This window comes from Miniopterus natalensis, chromosome 2 (genome assembly GCF_054644295.1).
Source record: "Miniopterus natalensis isolate mMinNat1 chromosome 2, mMinNat1.hap1, whole genome shotgun sequence".
Taxonomy (NCBI): Eukaryota; Metazoa; Chordata; class Mammalia; order Chiroptera; family Miniopteridae; genus Miniopterus; species Miniopterus natalensis.
The window spans coordinates 13,585,577-13,599,487 of NC_142082.1; the positions used below are offsets into that span (position 1 = coordinate 13,585,577).

General features: G+C 49.9%; 1 protein-coding gene across 1 annotated transcript in view; it reads right to left on the bottom strand.

Annotated features, from left to right (window-relative positions):
• Positions 1–305: 305 nt before the first annotated feature.
• The window catches only part of PRAG1 (PEAK1 related, kinase-activating pseudokinase 1), a 43,824-nt gene continuing 30,218 nt past the window's right edge, over positions 306–13,911 (bottom strand). Inside the window, exons 4-5 of the mRNA XM_016209056.2 lie at positions 8,639–9,396; positions 306–1,848 (exon numbers count right to left, since the gene is read on the bottom strand). Coding sequence (XP_016064542.2) covers positions 682–1,848; positions 8,639–9,396 — 1,925 coding nt within the window. The 3' untranslated portion in view covers positions 306–681. The remainder of the gene's footprint in view (positions 1,849–8,638; positions 9,397–13,911) is intronic.

Here is a 13,911-nt window from a genome sequence, read left to right on the forward strand (position 1 = left end):
CTGACAGATACAAATAGTAACCAGCGTCAGCAAACTGGAAATGGTTTGGAGCAGTGGGGCTGAATTCCCAACCTGTGGGATCACACCCACCACGTCTGGTTCTTTCTGAGACTGCCGGGGGAGAGCGAAGCAGGGAAGGCTGGCACCAGCAAGCCCAGGCCAAGGGGCCTGCTGCTCTGTCTCATGAGAGTACGACCAGGACACTTCAAGGGCCCAGCTACTGCTTCAGAGTCTTCAATTCAGCTCTACCCACAAAGAATCTAATGTACTTGGGCATTTGGGGATAAAAGAGCTTTGCTCATGACTCAATCAAAAAAACTTTTAATGACTTTTTTTTTTTTTTTAAATAACCGTTTGACAGGAAGGAGAAGAGATCCCACAGCGGGGCAGTGCGGCCAGAGTCCAGGCTTCATTCTGTTGGCAACACTGTCCTCAGGACCTTGACTGAGCTAGAAGTGTGCGTCACTGCGGAGAAAACGGAGGAACCGGAGCAGAGGGGGCCTGACAGGGCAATGACACCCTCAGCCTTTTATATTTATGTTTTATATATATTACATCCAAGGATGACAGTCATTTGTACCATTTCCAAGGGAGACACGAATGTTTCTGAGGCAGGCAGGGCACGGGGGTCAGGACAGGAGACGGGGTGGGGGCAGCTAAAGTGCAGGGCTGGGGCCGTGCTCACAGAAGCTGCAGGAGCCTGAGGGACTGTAGGAGCGCGCTGGGCTCTGCGGCCGCCAGGTACTGGCAGCAGAGCCAGTCCTCCAGCTCCACCCCGCGCCTGCGGTCCACGGCCTTCTCGGCGAACTTCATCATCATGAGGGCGCGCTTCATGTCGATCCAGTTGTGCAGGGTGCCGCACAGCGCCTCCTCCGAGGTGCCCCGCTGCTCCACCAGCTCCCGCCGCGGCCCCCACAGCAGGCACTGCAGCACGCGCTTGGCCTCGCCGATGCGGATGCGCTTGCCCGGGTCGGCCTCCAGCAGCAGGTGCGCGAGCTGCTGCAGGCCCCGCGAGTAGAGGGACAGGGTGGGCAGCGGCGGCAGGTCTTCCTGCCGGTAGTCCTGCTCCCACAGCTGCGCCCGCACCTCGAACGGGTTGGGCTGGTGGAGCAGCTCGTAGATGAGGATGCCCGTCTGGAACTCATCGAACTTGCTGTACTGCGAGGCAGACACGATCTCAGGGGCCAGCCGGGCCTGGCTCTTCTTCTGCTGCAGGTTGGCGGTGCCTCCTGGCTTCTGCTTGGCCTTCAGGAAGTTGCTGATAATGAGCCGGGGCAGGTGCTTCTCACTGGGCACCCTCTGACAGGCGGGGGCAGTTGGAGGGCTGGGGGTGACACTGGCGGGCAGGGCGGCAGAGGGGCAAGCCGAGGGCGTAGCAGCAGGGGCCGCGCGCGTGGTGGAGGGAGCGGCGCTGGAGGCGGCCGGGGAGGGGCCGGGGGCGGCCTGGGGGGTGCAGTGCACCAGCAGCAGGTTCTCCAGGCACAGGTCTCGGTGGATGACCCGGTGCTCCTTCAGGTGCTCCAGCCCATTGCACAGCTGCAGCAGCAGGAAGCACACGCGTCGCTCGTACGCCTCGGGCTCAGACTGGTGGCTGCTGGCTGAGTCCCGCACGAAGTCAGAGGCGGTCTGGTGGGGCACCTCCCGGGTGATGACCACCACGCAGTCCTGCTCCTGGGCAGGGGGGTGAGAGGCCAGGGCCGGCGCAGGGTCCTTGGGCACGTCAGGAGAGGCAAGCATGCTGGAGGGCACGGAGGCCACGAAGTGGCCGCAGTCCTGCTGGATGTTGAAGTGCACGGGCACCGACGGGCTGCAGTACGAGGCCATTTTGGGCTCAGGGGTTTTGCAGATCTGTGGGGACAAGGAGGAGTGAGGTCAGGAGCGGGACCCGCCATCTGTTCAACAGATCGTACGGGGACAGTAGGAAACCCCCACGTGAAAAGTGAACTGAAACTCTTCCTTCACGCCACACACATGCATGAACTCAAAAGTGTCACACAGACTTAGGTGTAAAAGTCCAAACACACATTTTAGAAGAAAACACAGAAGAGAAGCTTTTAGACCTTGGGTTGAGCAAAGGTTTCTGGTTCCACACCAAAAGCATGGAACATAAAAGAATCGATAAACTTGACTCCATCAAAATTCAAAACTTTTGTGCTCGACTGGTATGGCTCAGTGGCTGAGCATCGACCCAGGATCCAGGAGACTGAGGTTCAATTCTCCATCAGGGCACATGCCTGGGTTGCAGGTTCAATCCCCAGTAGGGGGCATGTAGGAAGCAGCCGATCAATGACTCATCATTGATGTTCCTCTCTCTCTCTCTCCCCCTCCCTCCTTTCCTCTCTCTGAAATCCATAAAGATATACATTTTTATAAAAATTCAAAACTTTTGTGCTTCAAAATATGTGTAAGAAAACAGAAAGGCGAGTAATAGACTGGGAGAAAATATGTGCAAGACTCGTATCTGATAAATGATGTGTATCCAGAATTTACAAAAAACTCTTATCACTCAGTAATAAGATAAACTTCCCAATCAAAACGTGGGGCAAAGATACTAATAGGCATTTCACCAAAGAAATATGTAAATGACTGTAGGCATATGAAAAGATGTTCAACATCATGAGTCATTAGGGAAATGCAAATCAAGCCCACAATGAGATAGTAGCTGACGCCCACTAGAATGGTTGTAAGAAAAATGACAGGCAATAACAAGTGTCTATGAGGATGTGAAGAAATGGGAACGCTCATGTATTGCTGGTGGTTTGTAAAATGGTACAGTCATTTTGGAGCATAGCTTGGCAATTTCTTAAAAAGTTAAACATAAAATTGTCATACAACCCAGCAAGAGTGGGGTCCCTGAGCAACAACATGCAGGGTGGCCTCCTGGTATTGGTAGGAAGACCCCCCTCTGCCCACGGTGTGGGCTGGACAAATTCTCAGGAAGCTAAATCAGAGCTAACACAGGCAGTCAACCTTGCTGTCCACCCTCGAACCTCAATCAACAGCTACCTGACAGGGGCTGTGCTTGACTGTGGGGGTGTACCCTCTTGGGGAACCTCAGGGGCAGACGCAGGCCCTAAGCCTCTGGGCCTTGGCCACATTCTCTGAGGCTGCCCTAGTTTCTAGACCCAGGTAAATAGGCAACGCCTGCTAGCTGGCTTGACCTGCAGGGCTGATTTCAATGAAACTGCTATGTGGAAACTGCTGTGTGAGTCAGAGCAGCTGAAAGGAAACAGAAAGCTCTTCAGGGTCAGGGAACCCAAAGGGCCAAAGGCACCCTCTGAGCTGAACGAAGGAACAAACAGGTGATCTCAACCTCCTCTGGGGAATCCCCATAACCATCTCTTTCTGTCTCTTCAGCATCTTCTACTAATGTCAGCGCCAGCCACCTGAAGACCTTTAGGCACACTAATCCTCACTGGGCCGCCACACAACCGGGAAGCCCTGAGCCAGACACCGTAGGCCTCAAGTTCCCTGTAATTACACTGAAAGGGACTGAAGATGGTCTGTGGTCTCCTCTCTCAAAGGCTATTGTGCAGCCTCAGCCACGTTCTATAGAAAGGTGAGGATCAACCTGTAATCCCGAGAAGAAAGGCATCTCACATTTACCCAGAAAACACCATCCTGCGAACAATCCCAAAATAACCCTTGGGGCTGCTTCGCTGCCGCACTCAGGTGACTACAGTGGTCACAATACGCCAGGATGCTCACAGGTGCTGTTTTTAGAAGTTCCATGCTAAGTACCTTTTCACAGAGACTTATTTATATTGCAGCTATAGAAACCTTCTCAGCACGAAGCCTGGGATAAAGGAGTTTAGCCTCTTGGGAAACTTTTATCAAGGTAATTGGGAGGAGGGGGAGGTAGTACATTAATCTAGTGATCTCTCTGTAGTAGAACTGGAATAGAAATAAAAAAGAAGTGCATTTATCCCAGACATCGGTTCTGATTACGCCAGCAAACATAATTTTGGAATATATACCTAAAGGGCATTGTTGCAGGCTCTTTCTTATTCTAGCCCACCCAACTATCTTTAGCTTTTAAATGGCTGACTTCTGGAACACTATTAAACTAAAGAAAATTTTGGGAGAGGGGAGTCCCCACAAATAGTCTCGCATATAAATACCAACCACCGTGTATAGGCCTGTCTGCTATGGGTATGTGGGAAACGCGGTACTGATGTTGGAGTCCCTCCCCTCCAGTGAAGGCGTACCAACCACACAGACACATACTGAACTCCTGCAAGTGTGAGGCCCTGTGCCTACTCAGCACTTTACACAATGTCTCATTAAATCTCAAACCACCAGACGAGGTGGATGGTACTACAGAAGAGGAAACTGAGAGTCTAAGAGGTTAAATTATTTGCTCAAGATTATACAACCGAGAAGTATTTGAGAGGTCAAAGCATGGGCCTTAGTGTGAAAGGCCTTGGTTTAAACATAAACTCTGCAAATACTGATAAGTTACAGTTGAGTCTGGTTACTTGCAGCAGTTCTGTTCTAAGCAGCCACGAACACTGAATTAGTGAGGACTGAACCACTTCTCCCAGGGGAAATGCAATGGGAAGTTCTAGGGAGCCTCGGGTCACAACATTTTCATTAACTGGCCAATATGTAACCTTGCTTTATGTGGGTTTCTGTTTAAAGATGCCTTATTAATAGGTATTGTTGATTCATTAATGAGGAACTCATGGCCAACAGCGCTATGCTCATGCCTGAACAAAGCTGACCTAATACCCTTCAAAAGGCACGCCACAGCCTTCTTGCACTTAGGAACACTAGATAGGACTTCAGTGCTCAGCTCAGTCACTTAAACAGCAAAATCACCACCTATAAGCACAAAAATGTGAAGAACGAAGCACTAACCAGACCATGAAAGGGACACTGTTGACAGTGTGAGAGCTGAAACAAAGCAGAGCACTCCCTTGTGCCACCTCAGCTGGGATTCTGCATGTCGGGTGACTCAAATCCCCCCACTCTGTGCATGTCCAGAATTACCACAAAAATGCTACAAGTATTCATTTGGGTTACAGATAAATTTTAGCTGTGAATTCACAACACAGAATCTACAAGTAATGAGGATTGAATGTATCTCAAAGTCTGCTTTCTCCTCTGTGTATGGGGCAGTGACAGCTCCTTCCTCACAGGGCCACCGGGAGCATTAAATGACACAGCACGGGTGTGGCTTTCAGCACAGCGCCTCACCCAGGTGAGCTGACGCTGGGAAAGGTTGCTATGGTGATTGCTTTGGCTGCATCCAAGCTCAGTGCACAGTCCAGAGCTGGCTGTAGGTTATTGTATCAACCCGAGGACGCAGCTGCCCGGGGCCTGGGAAGTGTTTCCAAGGATCCCTTTTCTCAAGGGTATCAAAGGCCTGTGCCCAGCAAACACTCCCACTGGAGCGGCTGACAGTTTGCACAGAGATGTAAATGAAGGAGCAGAGAAAATGGCAACTGGGCTGGACGTGGTTCAAAATTCAGTGAGCCGGTCCTCTGGCTGCAGACAGCTGTGTGGAGGGACAGGGGACAGGAGGGGGGGCAAGAGGCTTCCTTCCCATCTCCATCTGCCCCCACCCCCTCATTTCATTTTCAGGGGTCTGCACTTGGGTTTTGACTCAAGACATTCACACAAACCTTTGATTCAGCTCAAATTTCAAACGTTTTGTTGAGCCAAGTCTCACTTTAGACTTTGCAGCCGGGGCCTCATTCACGGTTGAGAATCTGGGCTAAGTCACGTCTGTTAAATAAAAAAAGGCCCAGCCGGCTCAACGCAGGCCCCTAATTACTCAACTGAAGTTCTAGTTGACTGAGACATGAACTGGCTTCGAAACCTCACACGGAGCTAATGATTTTTTTCTGCCATTTACGCGTGGAGCAGGGCTACGGAGCCGCCTTCCCTCCTCGCTGCTGCAGGGCGCTGCGCCCCAGAGCCAGGGCCCAGCATTAGGGGGAGCAGGTGCGAGCCTGCCTTTGTGCACGCGACTCCCCACCAAGGCCCCTGCTTCCCAGGAGCACATGGAATGAGCTCCGCAGCAGACGGGCTTCGGCTGGGGGACCCGCTCCCCCCCTCGGATTCCAGACGACCGTACCCATCTAGACTGCGCAGCTAGTGAAGCAGAACAGCTGCGGAAGGACGGGCCACCCCCGCCCCCCATCTTCAGGCCCGGCGACACATGCAAATGGATATCAATGTTCCCCAGACTCCCAGCACTTCAAACTCTCCCTGAACTTTCTTCTCAGCGGTGCAGAGGTAAATCCTTGTGCGGTCAAATGTGGGGCGAAATCCGATGGCAGATACCCTGGCCTGTCTTCCCGGTTCCTTATGGTTCACATTTCTACCGAAATGAGAGGCAACGCTTGCCTCTAACACCCTCCGGGAAAGCGGAATTTTCTGCATTGCTCTTCAGAGAATGTAGCTGATGCTACATTATTACAGGAGGTTCTAAAATGCAAGCTGCACATCACAATCACATGTATAAAAGCCAAACCCTGGCAGGTCTTGGGCCAGGTGGCCCCTTGGTTCTTCGCAGTAAGGTCACATCACTTTAACCCACGGTCAAGAGGGAGTACGCCTCATCCACCAGGCTCTTTCCCTCTCACAACGGAGAGGTCCGCTGTCTCTGGACACTGGGTGAGCGCCCAGGTCCAGCCCAGGAGACCAGGAGCATGACTGATGCACTTGAACCAGAAAGGTGGATGCAGAGGGAGGCCTCACTGCTCCCTTTCTCAGGTGCTCTGGGGCCAGCGAAAATGAACTTCCCAAAGGCGCCTCCATCCCCTTGGCCTTCAGGGATCTCACATCTATATTCCTTTCATTGGGTGGATACAGATCCCTGGTTCTGGGCTGAAGGTGGTAACAGGCTAATCATGCTCAGCTCAGGGAGGATCCACTCACTTCTTCCTCTACTGGATACAGCATCATCCCAACAGGAAGGGAAATGCAGGGATTGTTTCTATTGTTTTTTTAATTGTAGTTGGGGGAGTAACAGGGAAGAGCCCTTACCAAGGGAGGAGCTGCTGGGGTTAGATATAGAAAGGGAATGAAGTTCAGGAAATCCACAGACTCTCATTCTGGACGCTTGCATTTTCTTCCATCTAGTGCCTGCGGTCTTGGCCACACCCCTTAGTCTTTTGAGGGCCTTGATTTCTGTGGAATAACTGGATCCTCATAGTAGCCACCCCCTCCCTAGTTTTTTCATAGGAAGGCAGCAAGTAATTATATATAGTTCTTTGAACATAGAAATCAATGGTTCCCAATTGATATTTTATGGTAGTATCACCATTTTTTTTTTTTTTAAGTGAATTTTTTTTTTTTTTTTAAATATATCTACTGATTTCAGAGACAGGAAGGGAGAGGGAGAGAGAGATATAGAAACATCAATGATGAGAGAGTCACTGATTGGCTTCCTCCTGCATGCCACACACTGGGAATTGAGCCTGCAACCCGGGCATGTGCCCTGACTGGGAATCGAACCACGATCTCCTGGATCCTAGATCGAGGCTCAATTGCTGAGCCACGCCTGGTCGGGCCCCAATTTCTTAAAAGAAAAATCTCAAAGTAAAATTCATTGCAATTCCTTGTCTAATAACTATAATATTTTTTAAAAATTTTCACTCATAAGTAGGAAGCTGCCCCATCAAGGCTATTTCACTATTTACATTTTTTTCTAATGGAAATAAAATATCTTGGGACAGGTGATGGCAAAAGAGAGCTCAGGGTTCCCCTCCTCATTCCCAACAAAAGCCTACATTTATAGAAGGCCATAGACCCATCAGATATTCAAGGGAGATATTCAAGGGACACTTAAAGAAGATGAAGAACAAAGTCATACAGAAAGACCTGAGTCAGTGGCCAAGATCAAAGTGGCCAGATATGTGCAGACACTCAACAGCTGGCTCAGAACTGTACCCCAAGAGAGTAGTGGGGTGTGGTAGCAGCAGCCCTGGTCCAGTGGCAAAGATTAAAGAGCTGTGCTACCTTGGCCTAATCACTGCTCTGAACTTCATTTTTCTTAACTGACATGATGGTAGCATAGGCTTTGGAGACGACAAAGCAGCCTAGCCACCAGCTACCTATGGGCAAATTACTTAATCATTTTAAGCTTCAGAGTCCACATCTGTAAAACCTACCTCCCCGGTGAGGATTCAAGGTCATGTAGCTAACACACCCAGAAGAGTCTAGTTGTACAGTGAATGCTCAATCAATGCGCTTACTCTTACTATTCAAGATGATGCCTAGGTCTGACTCTTCTTCTGGCTCTATTTGAAGAATAATATTGAACTGCCCATCTTCTGCACTAGATTATAAACTCCATAGGAACCTTATGTCCACCTTTCTATACTCAGACCTTGACAAAATACCTGGCATATAGTAAAAACCCACAGAATAAATGAACTCTTGGTTGCATTAAAAGGCAACTGTTTTCTTAATCCAACTAGATCACATAAATTCATGCCTGAAAGCACAGAATGAATCATCTACTTATAGTACAAATCTCACTACACCATGCCCTTCGCCCGGGAGAGAGTAAGATGACTGAGCGTTAAGTGTTAAAAGGAACCTTAGGACTCAACCCTCCTCCTGAAGCCTGGAGAGGTGGGAGGACCAGCTGGCTGTACTGCAGAATAGAAGGGGTGGTACCTACTTTCACAGCGTAGGTGCTGCCAGGGTCCTCGGAGCAGGTGGCGCAGTAGTAAATGGCATCCCCCGAGTCACAACAGGGCTTGTTGCAGGTCAGCTTGAAGAGCGACCAGTTATTCTCATTGAAGTGCAGCTCCTTCTTCTGGCCGCCCATGAAAAGGTCCTCACACTTGGCCACGAGGCGGACCAGGGACTGGGCATAGAGCCCCACCAGCTTGGCGTAGGTGCCCTCCTTGCTGCTGATGCTGCTCAGGAGGCTGTGGAGCTGAAGCTGGGTGCTGCTGGTGGAGGCCTGGCTGGCCACGCTCAGCTGGGAGGACGAGGCCGAGGGCACCCCTTTGCACTGGAGGCTGGGGCTCCCGCTGCTGCTTCTGCCGCCTGCCAGCCCTGGCGCTGGGACCCAGTGGCCATTGCCTTTGAAAGTTTTCTCCAGAGGCTCAGAGGAAGAGAAGGCGTGATGGTGGCGGTTCCCGTGGCCCGAGGATAAGTCGAAGCGGGACTCCTGATGCGCACAGACGTTGATTTCTGAGTGGCTGAGGTTCAGCTTGGGACTTGCCGCTCTTGGTTTGGGGGAGCCCTGGCTCCAGAAGAAGCCATCGGGCGAAGAGGCCGCCCGGCTCACTAACTTCTTCTGGGGGAGAGGTGGGGGCTGCAGGGGGCTGCTGGGAGACACATTCTCAGTGGAGCCCGAAGAGAACAGAACAGGAGCAAAGAGCTTCTTCCCACTATTGGTGGGTGAGTGAGTTGGCTCAGACGATGGGCCTGGAAATGAGAAACAAAAATAATTAGGCTGGAGGTCAACGCCATTCAGTTCCAGAGCCCTGTGGCTTCTATCTCTATCTATCTATCATCTATCTATCTATCTATCTATCTATCTATCTATCTATCTATCTATCTATCTATCTATCTATCATCTATCTATCTATCTATCTATTATCTATCTATCGTCTATCTATCGTCTATCTATCGTCTATCTGTCTATCTGTCTATCTGTCTATCTGTCTATCTATCTATCTATCTATCTATCTATCTATCTATCTATCTATCTATCTATCTATCTATCTAATCTATCATCTATCTATCTATCTATCTATCTATCTATCTATCTATCTATCTATCTATCTATCTATCTATCTATCTATCTATCTATCTATCTATCATCTATCCATCCGTCCTAAAGCAATTGATTTTATTTTTACCTTAGTTAAAGTGACAATATATGCACAATGAAAATAATTTAAGTGCAAAAATGGTGTACAGTAACAACAAAGTCTTCCTCCTACCCTGGCCCTCGGCACCCAGGCCCTCTCATTAGAGGAAACCACCATGGCAATTTCTCTCGCATCCTTCTGGAGATACACCAAACCAACCAACCAACTAACCAACACCGTGCACACATTTACATGAGGCAGAGCAAAGTTGCCCATTGTTTGGAATACTGCTTTTCTTCACTTGATGTGACACCTTAAAGATATTTCACAGAAGATGTACAGATCTATCTAGTTCCACTTGACAGCTATCAATTATATATCATCATATGCAAGTATCACAATTCATTTATCCAGTCCCCTCTTGATGGACACTGAAGTTGCTTTTGATATTTTGCAAACAATGCTGCAATAGCAACCACAAACCTGAGTGTGTGGTGGTTTGGCTGGATTTTTTAAAAGTCAGTTTATAGAGGGTACAATTTACCTACAGTAAAATTCCCCCCTTTTATCATGTAGTTCTATGAATTTTGACAAGCACTGTAGTGGCTCAGGGGCAGGGCTGGCCCACAGGCATTTTAGAAGGCACAGGAACATGATTTTATTTAAAAAAACCACAAAACCACACAGATCTCAAGGGAAAGCAAGTGGTGCCTGTGGAAACTGATTCTAGTGGGGGGAAGGTTCCACATGGTCACAGGTTTCCACAGAGCATGGGGACATTCATAAACATCCCAGGTGATGAGATGAAGGGCTAAGCTAGGCAGGGCGGAGACTGTACTTTACTCTTTGTATCAATGTATAAAATGGAGGCTTTACAGTGAAACAGGAACTCAGGTAATAAAATATGTAAGAAAAAGCTATGGACATTGGAAACAAGAAAGGGCAAAGGAAATAATACTCATTTCTTTTATTCTAAAAAGGGACTGGAAGATGTAGCCATTACTTTAATAACAGCTTTTAGGGGGATTAAAAAACATTAACTGTATTCATAGATTGGAAAATGCATCCTATAAACCTGAAGGTTAAAATGTGAAGGAAATATGGGTCTTAGATTCAGGGGAACAGGTGCTTATGCTGTGCACCCCCCATTTAGTTCACTGTGCCTGTGCCACTCCCTGCCTTAGCAGAATGGGGAGAGAGGAGCTATAACACACACATAGGCCAGAGGCAAATGTGGGAAGGCCCGAAGGGAAGCAAACTGCCTGTCGGTTTCAATGCCACCTCACTCAGATGCACATGACCCTTCGAGGGCTGCTCCTGAATAGTTAATAACCTGCTATGCCCACACTGAGCCTCTCTCTGCTTTCTCTAACCCAAATGGGGACGGAATGGGCCCCTAAGGACAAGCACTGGCACCAAGCCCTTCAGACCAACAATGGTCCATAAGGAGGAGGGACCCTCTCAGGAGCAAGGTCAATGATGTCCTCAGGGCCCACCTTGCCTGGGGCAGGGTGGGCGCTGACATCCAGGCTCCAACCTCCCAGACACACACCCGCAGTGTGTTGACAGCAGGGGGCCTCCTGCCCAGTACAACCCTGAGCGCAAAGCTCACCAAGTAGGTGCACACAGCTGGTTGAACACAGGAGCCAGGAACCAACCCGTTCATGCAAGAGAAGCCCTACGCGGCAGAGCAAGGCTGTCACGCCCCGCGCCCGCCACCACCTTTCCTGGTCCAGTACCTTTCCCGACTCCACCATCTGTCACAGGAGGAAGCACAATGCCTTGCATGCTCCCATGTGGTCAGTAGGCTGTCACTCCTGCTTCCCAGTGGTTTCTCGACCCGCCTCGCCCTGCTGGCTGATGACAGGAGGGGCCCTGCCAGCAAGGCTGAATGAGTGATCTCTGTCCCTTCCAAGAGGGGGCAGGTTAATTATAAACCAAGCAGCAGCGGCACAGTGGGGACCAGCCCACCTCACACGCCCATGCACCTTCTCCCCTCGACAGTCAGAATGGGGCACACAAGGAACAGCCAGCCCCAGAGAGGAGGGAGATCCTATCGCAGCTGATCTCAGCAGGCTGGAACCCTGGAGTCCTTAGGGCCCCCACCCCACGCTCCCCAGGAAGAAGCTTTTCTCCTCCAAGGGCTCAGTCAGCAATGGGGACAGACAAGGCTGGGATGGTGAGTCACTTCCTCCCCTCCTTCCTCTAGCTGCACAGGCTGAGGGAGGGGGCGGGTCACTTACTAGCTCACAGGCTACAAAAGGAAGGAGCGAGACCCCTTGTGTATGGGGCTCTCAAAGGACACTAAGCCTCAGGTGACGGACGAGCAAGCGGGCAGAGGGGAACCACGTTCATTCCCTGGCCTGTGCATTCCGGAGAGAAGCCCACCCCACCGAGCTGTCGAATCCTCAGTTTATCTATTACCCAAATGCAGAAGACGGGGAATGAGGAGAGAAAGGGGGTGTGATGAGAATCCCCGATAAATGCTTTAATCAGAGCCTCCAGCCACAGGGACAGCCTGCCTCTGGTCAGGGCTCCTGGTCCCCAGTCCGGCGGCCAAGGGAGTTCTGACAAATCATGTCCTTGGCTATTCCCCTCTGTAAGTCTTGTGCTTATTTTATTTCCCAATCCTTATTAGTCTTTCTTATTTATTTATTTATTAAATATATCTTTATTGATTTCAGAGAGAGGAAAGAAGAGAGAGAGAGACAGAAACATCAATGATGAGAGAGTCATTGGGGATCGAGCCCGCAGCCTGGGCATGGCCCTGACCGGGAATCGAACCACGATCACCTGGATCCTAGGTTGAGGCTCAACCGCTGAGCCGCGCCCCACCGGGCAGTCTTTCCTCTTTACCTCCCTTGCAAGGTTCTCCTTGATGCCTCCAACATGCCCCTTTCTGCTTCTACTCTGCTCTGAGGGATGAACCCATAACCAGCTGTTGACCTGCCCCAGTCGAGTTTCCTCATTTAAAAATGGACTGGATGGCATCACCGTGAAGGTCCTTCCAGCACTAATAGTCTATAATTTCAGCCACTCCCTCCACTTCCTAACATGCATTTTGTCTCAAAGCTGCGCCTGAAATAAAATACCTCTACGCAGATGGTTATGTTGCTCCAACCTCTCCCCTCCCTATTTCTTCCCAAAGCTGCCGATAGTGACCTCTCCAATCTGTAAGGACAGCAGGAATCTTAAAAGAAAATAATCTGTCCACTCTTATTCCACAGATTGCTAAAGGGAATCAAGAGGTTCAGCTTTAGTATAAAAAAATAACTCATGAGCTCAGACAGTGGGAAGGAAGTGACTTTCTCTGGCTTTCCTGGGGACTGTGGGGACTGCGCTGGTCAGTGGCCCTGATCAGAACCATATCCCATAACCACTTAGGCAAGGAGTACTGGGTATTAGGAGGAGGTGTGGCTTCAAGGATCAGCCTATGTGTTTGTCACCCAACCATTCCCACATAAGGCACGTTCTCATCAGAGGACAGCGCTGCAGAAGGATGCTCCCCAACCATGCACTTCCCCAGTGGGTGTCAAGGAGCTACTTACAGGGACCTCACCAGCTGAGCGCAGCTCATGGCCCGTCTGAAGTGTGCACTTTACCCTCTTTACACTGGCATGTTGTGCATTTTATAGTCAGAAAAAAATACTGCTTGCTTAGTTCTGTAGCAGGTACACACCTTCCCACACGAGGCATCCTTCTGAACTGATGAATCCTTGAAGCTGTTCTCCAGATGTGGAACCAGAGCTGGTGAAAAGCCCATAATTCACTCTGATAGCCCCTAGTCCCCTCAGGGCCACATGACATCTTAGTTAATATTCTTGGGGCTATTCTGAAACAGATGCCAACATGTGGCCCTTCTCGATGACACTGATTTCTCCACCACGAGTCACGCAGTAGCTGTTATCTTTGGGATTAGGGCCACCCCTAAGGACCCACTCTGACTCTGTCATTTTCTTGACTCTTACATGGGGAACCTCCTCCTAAACCAGCAGCTAGATCCTTACTATTTGCAGCAGCTGCCACACTCTGCGTTTACAAGAGCCAAAAGAAGAGGGAACACATATGTCTCGACACCTAAAATAGTTTCAGAATTCACAGGCAAACCACTGGTTCAGAAAATTGT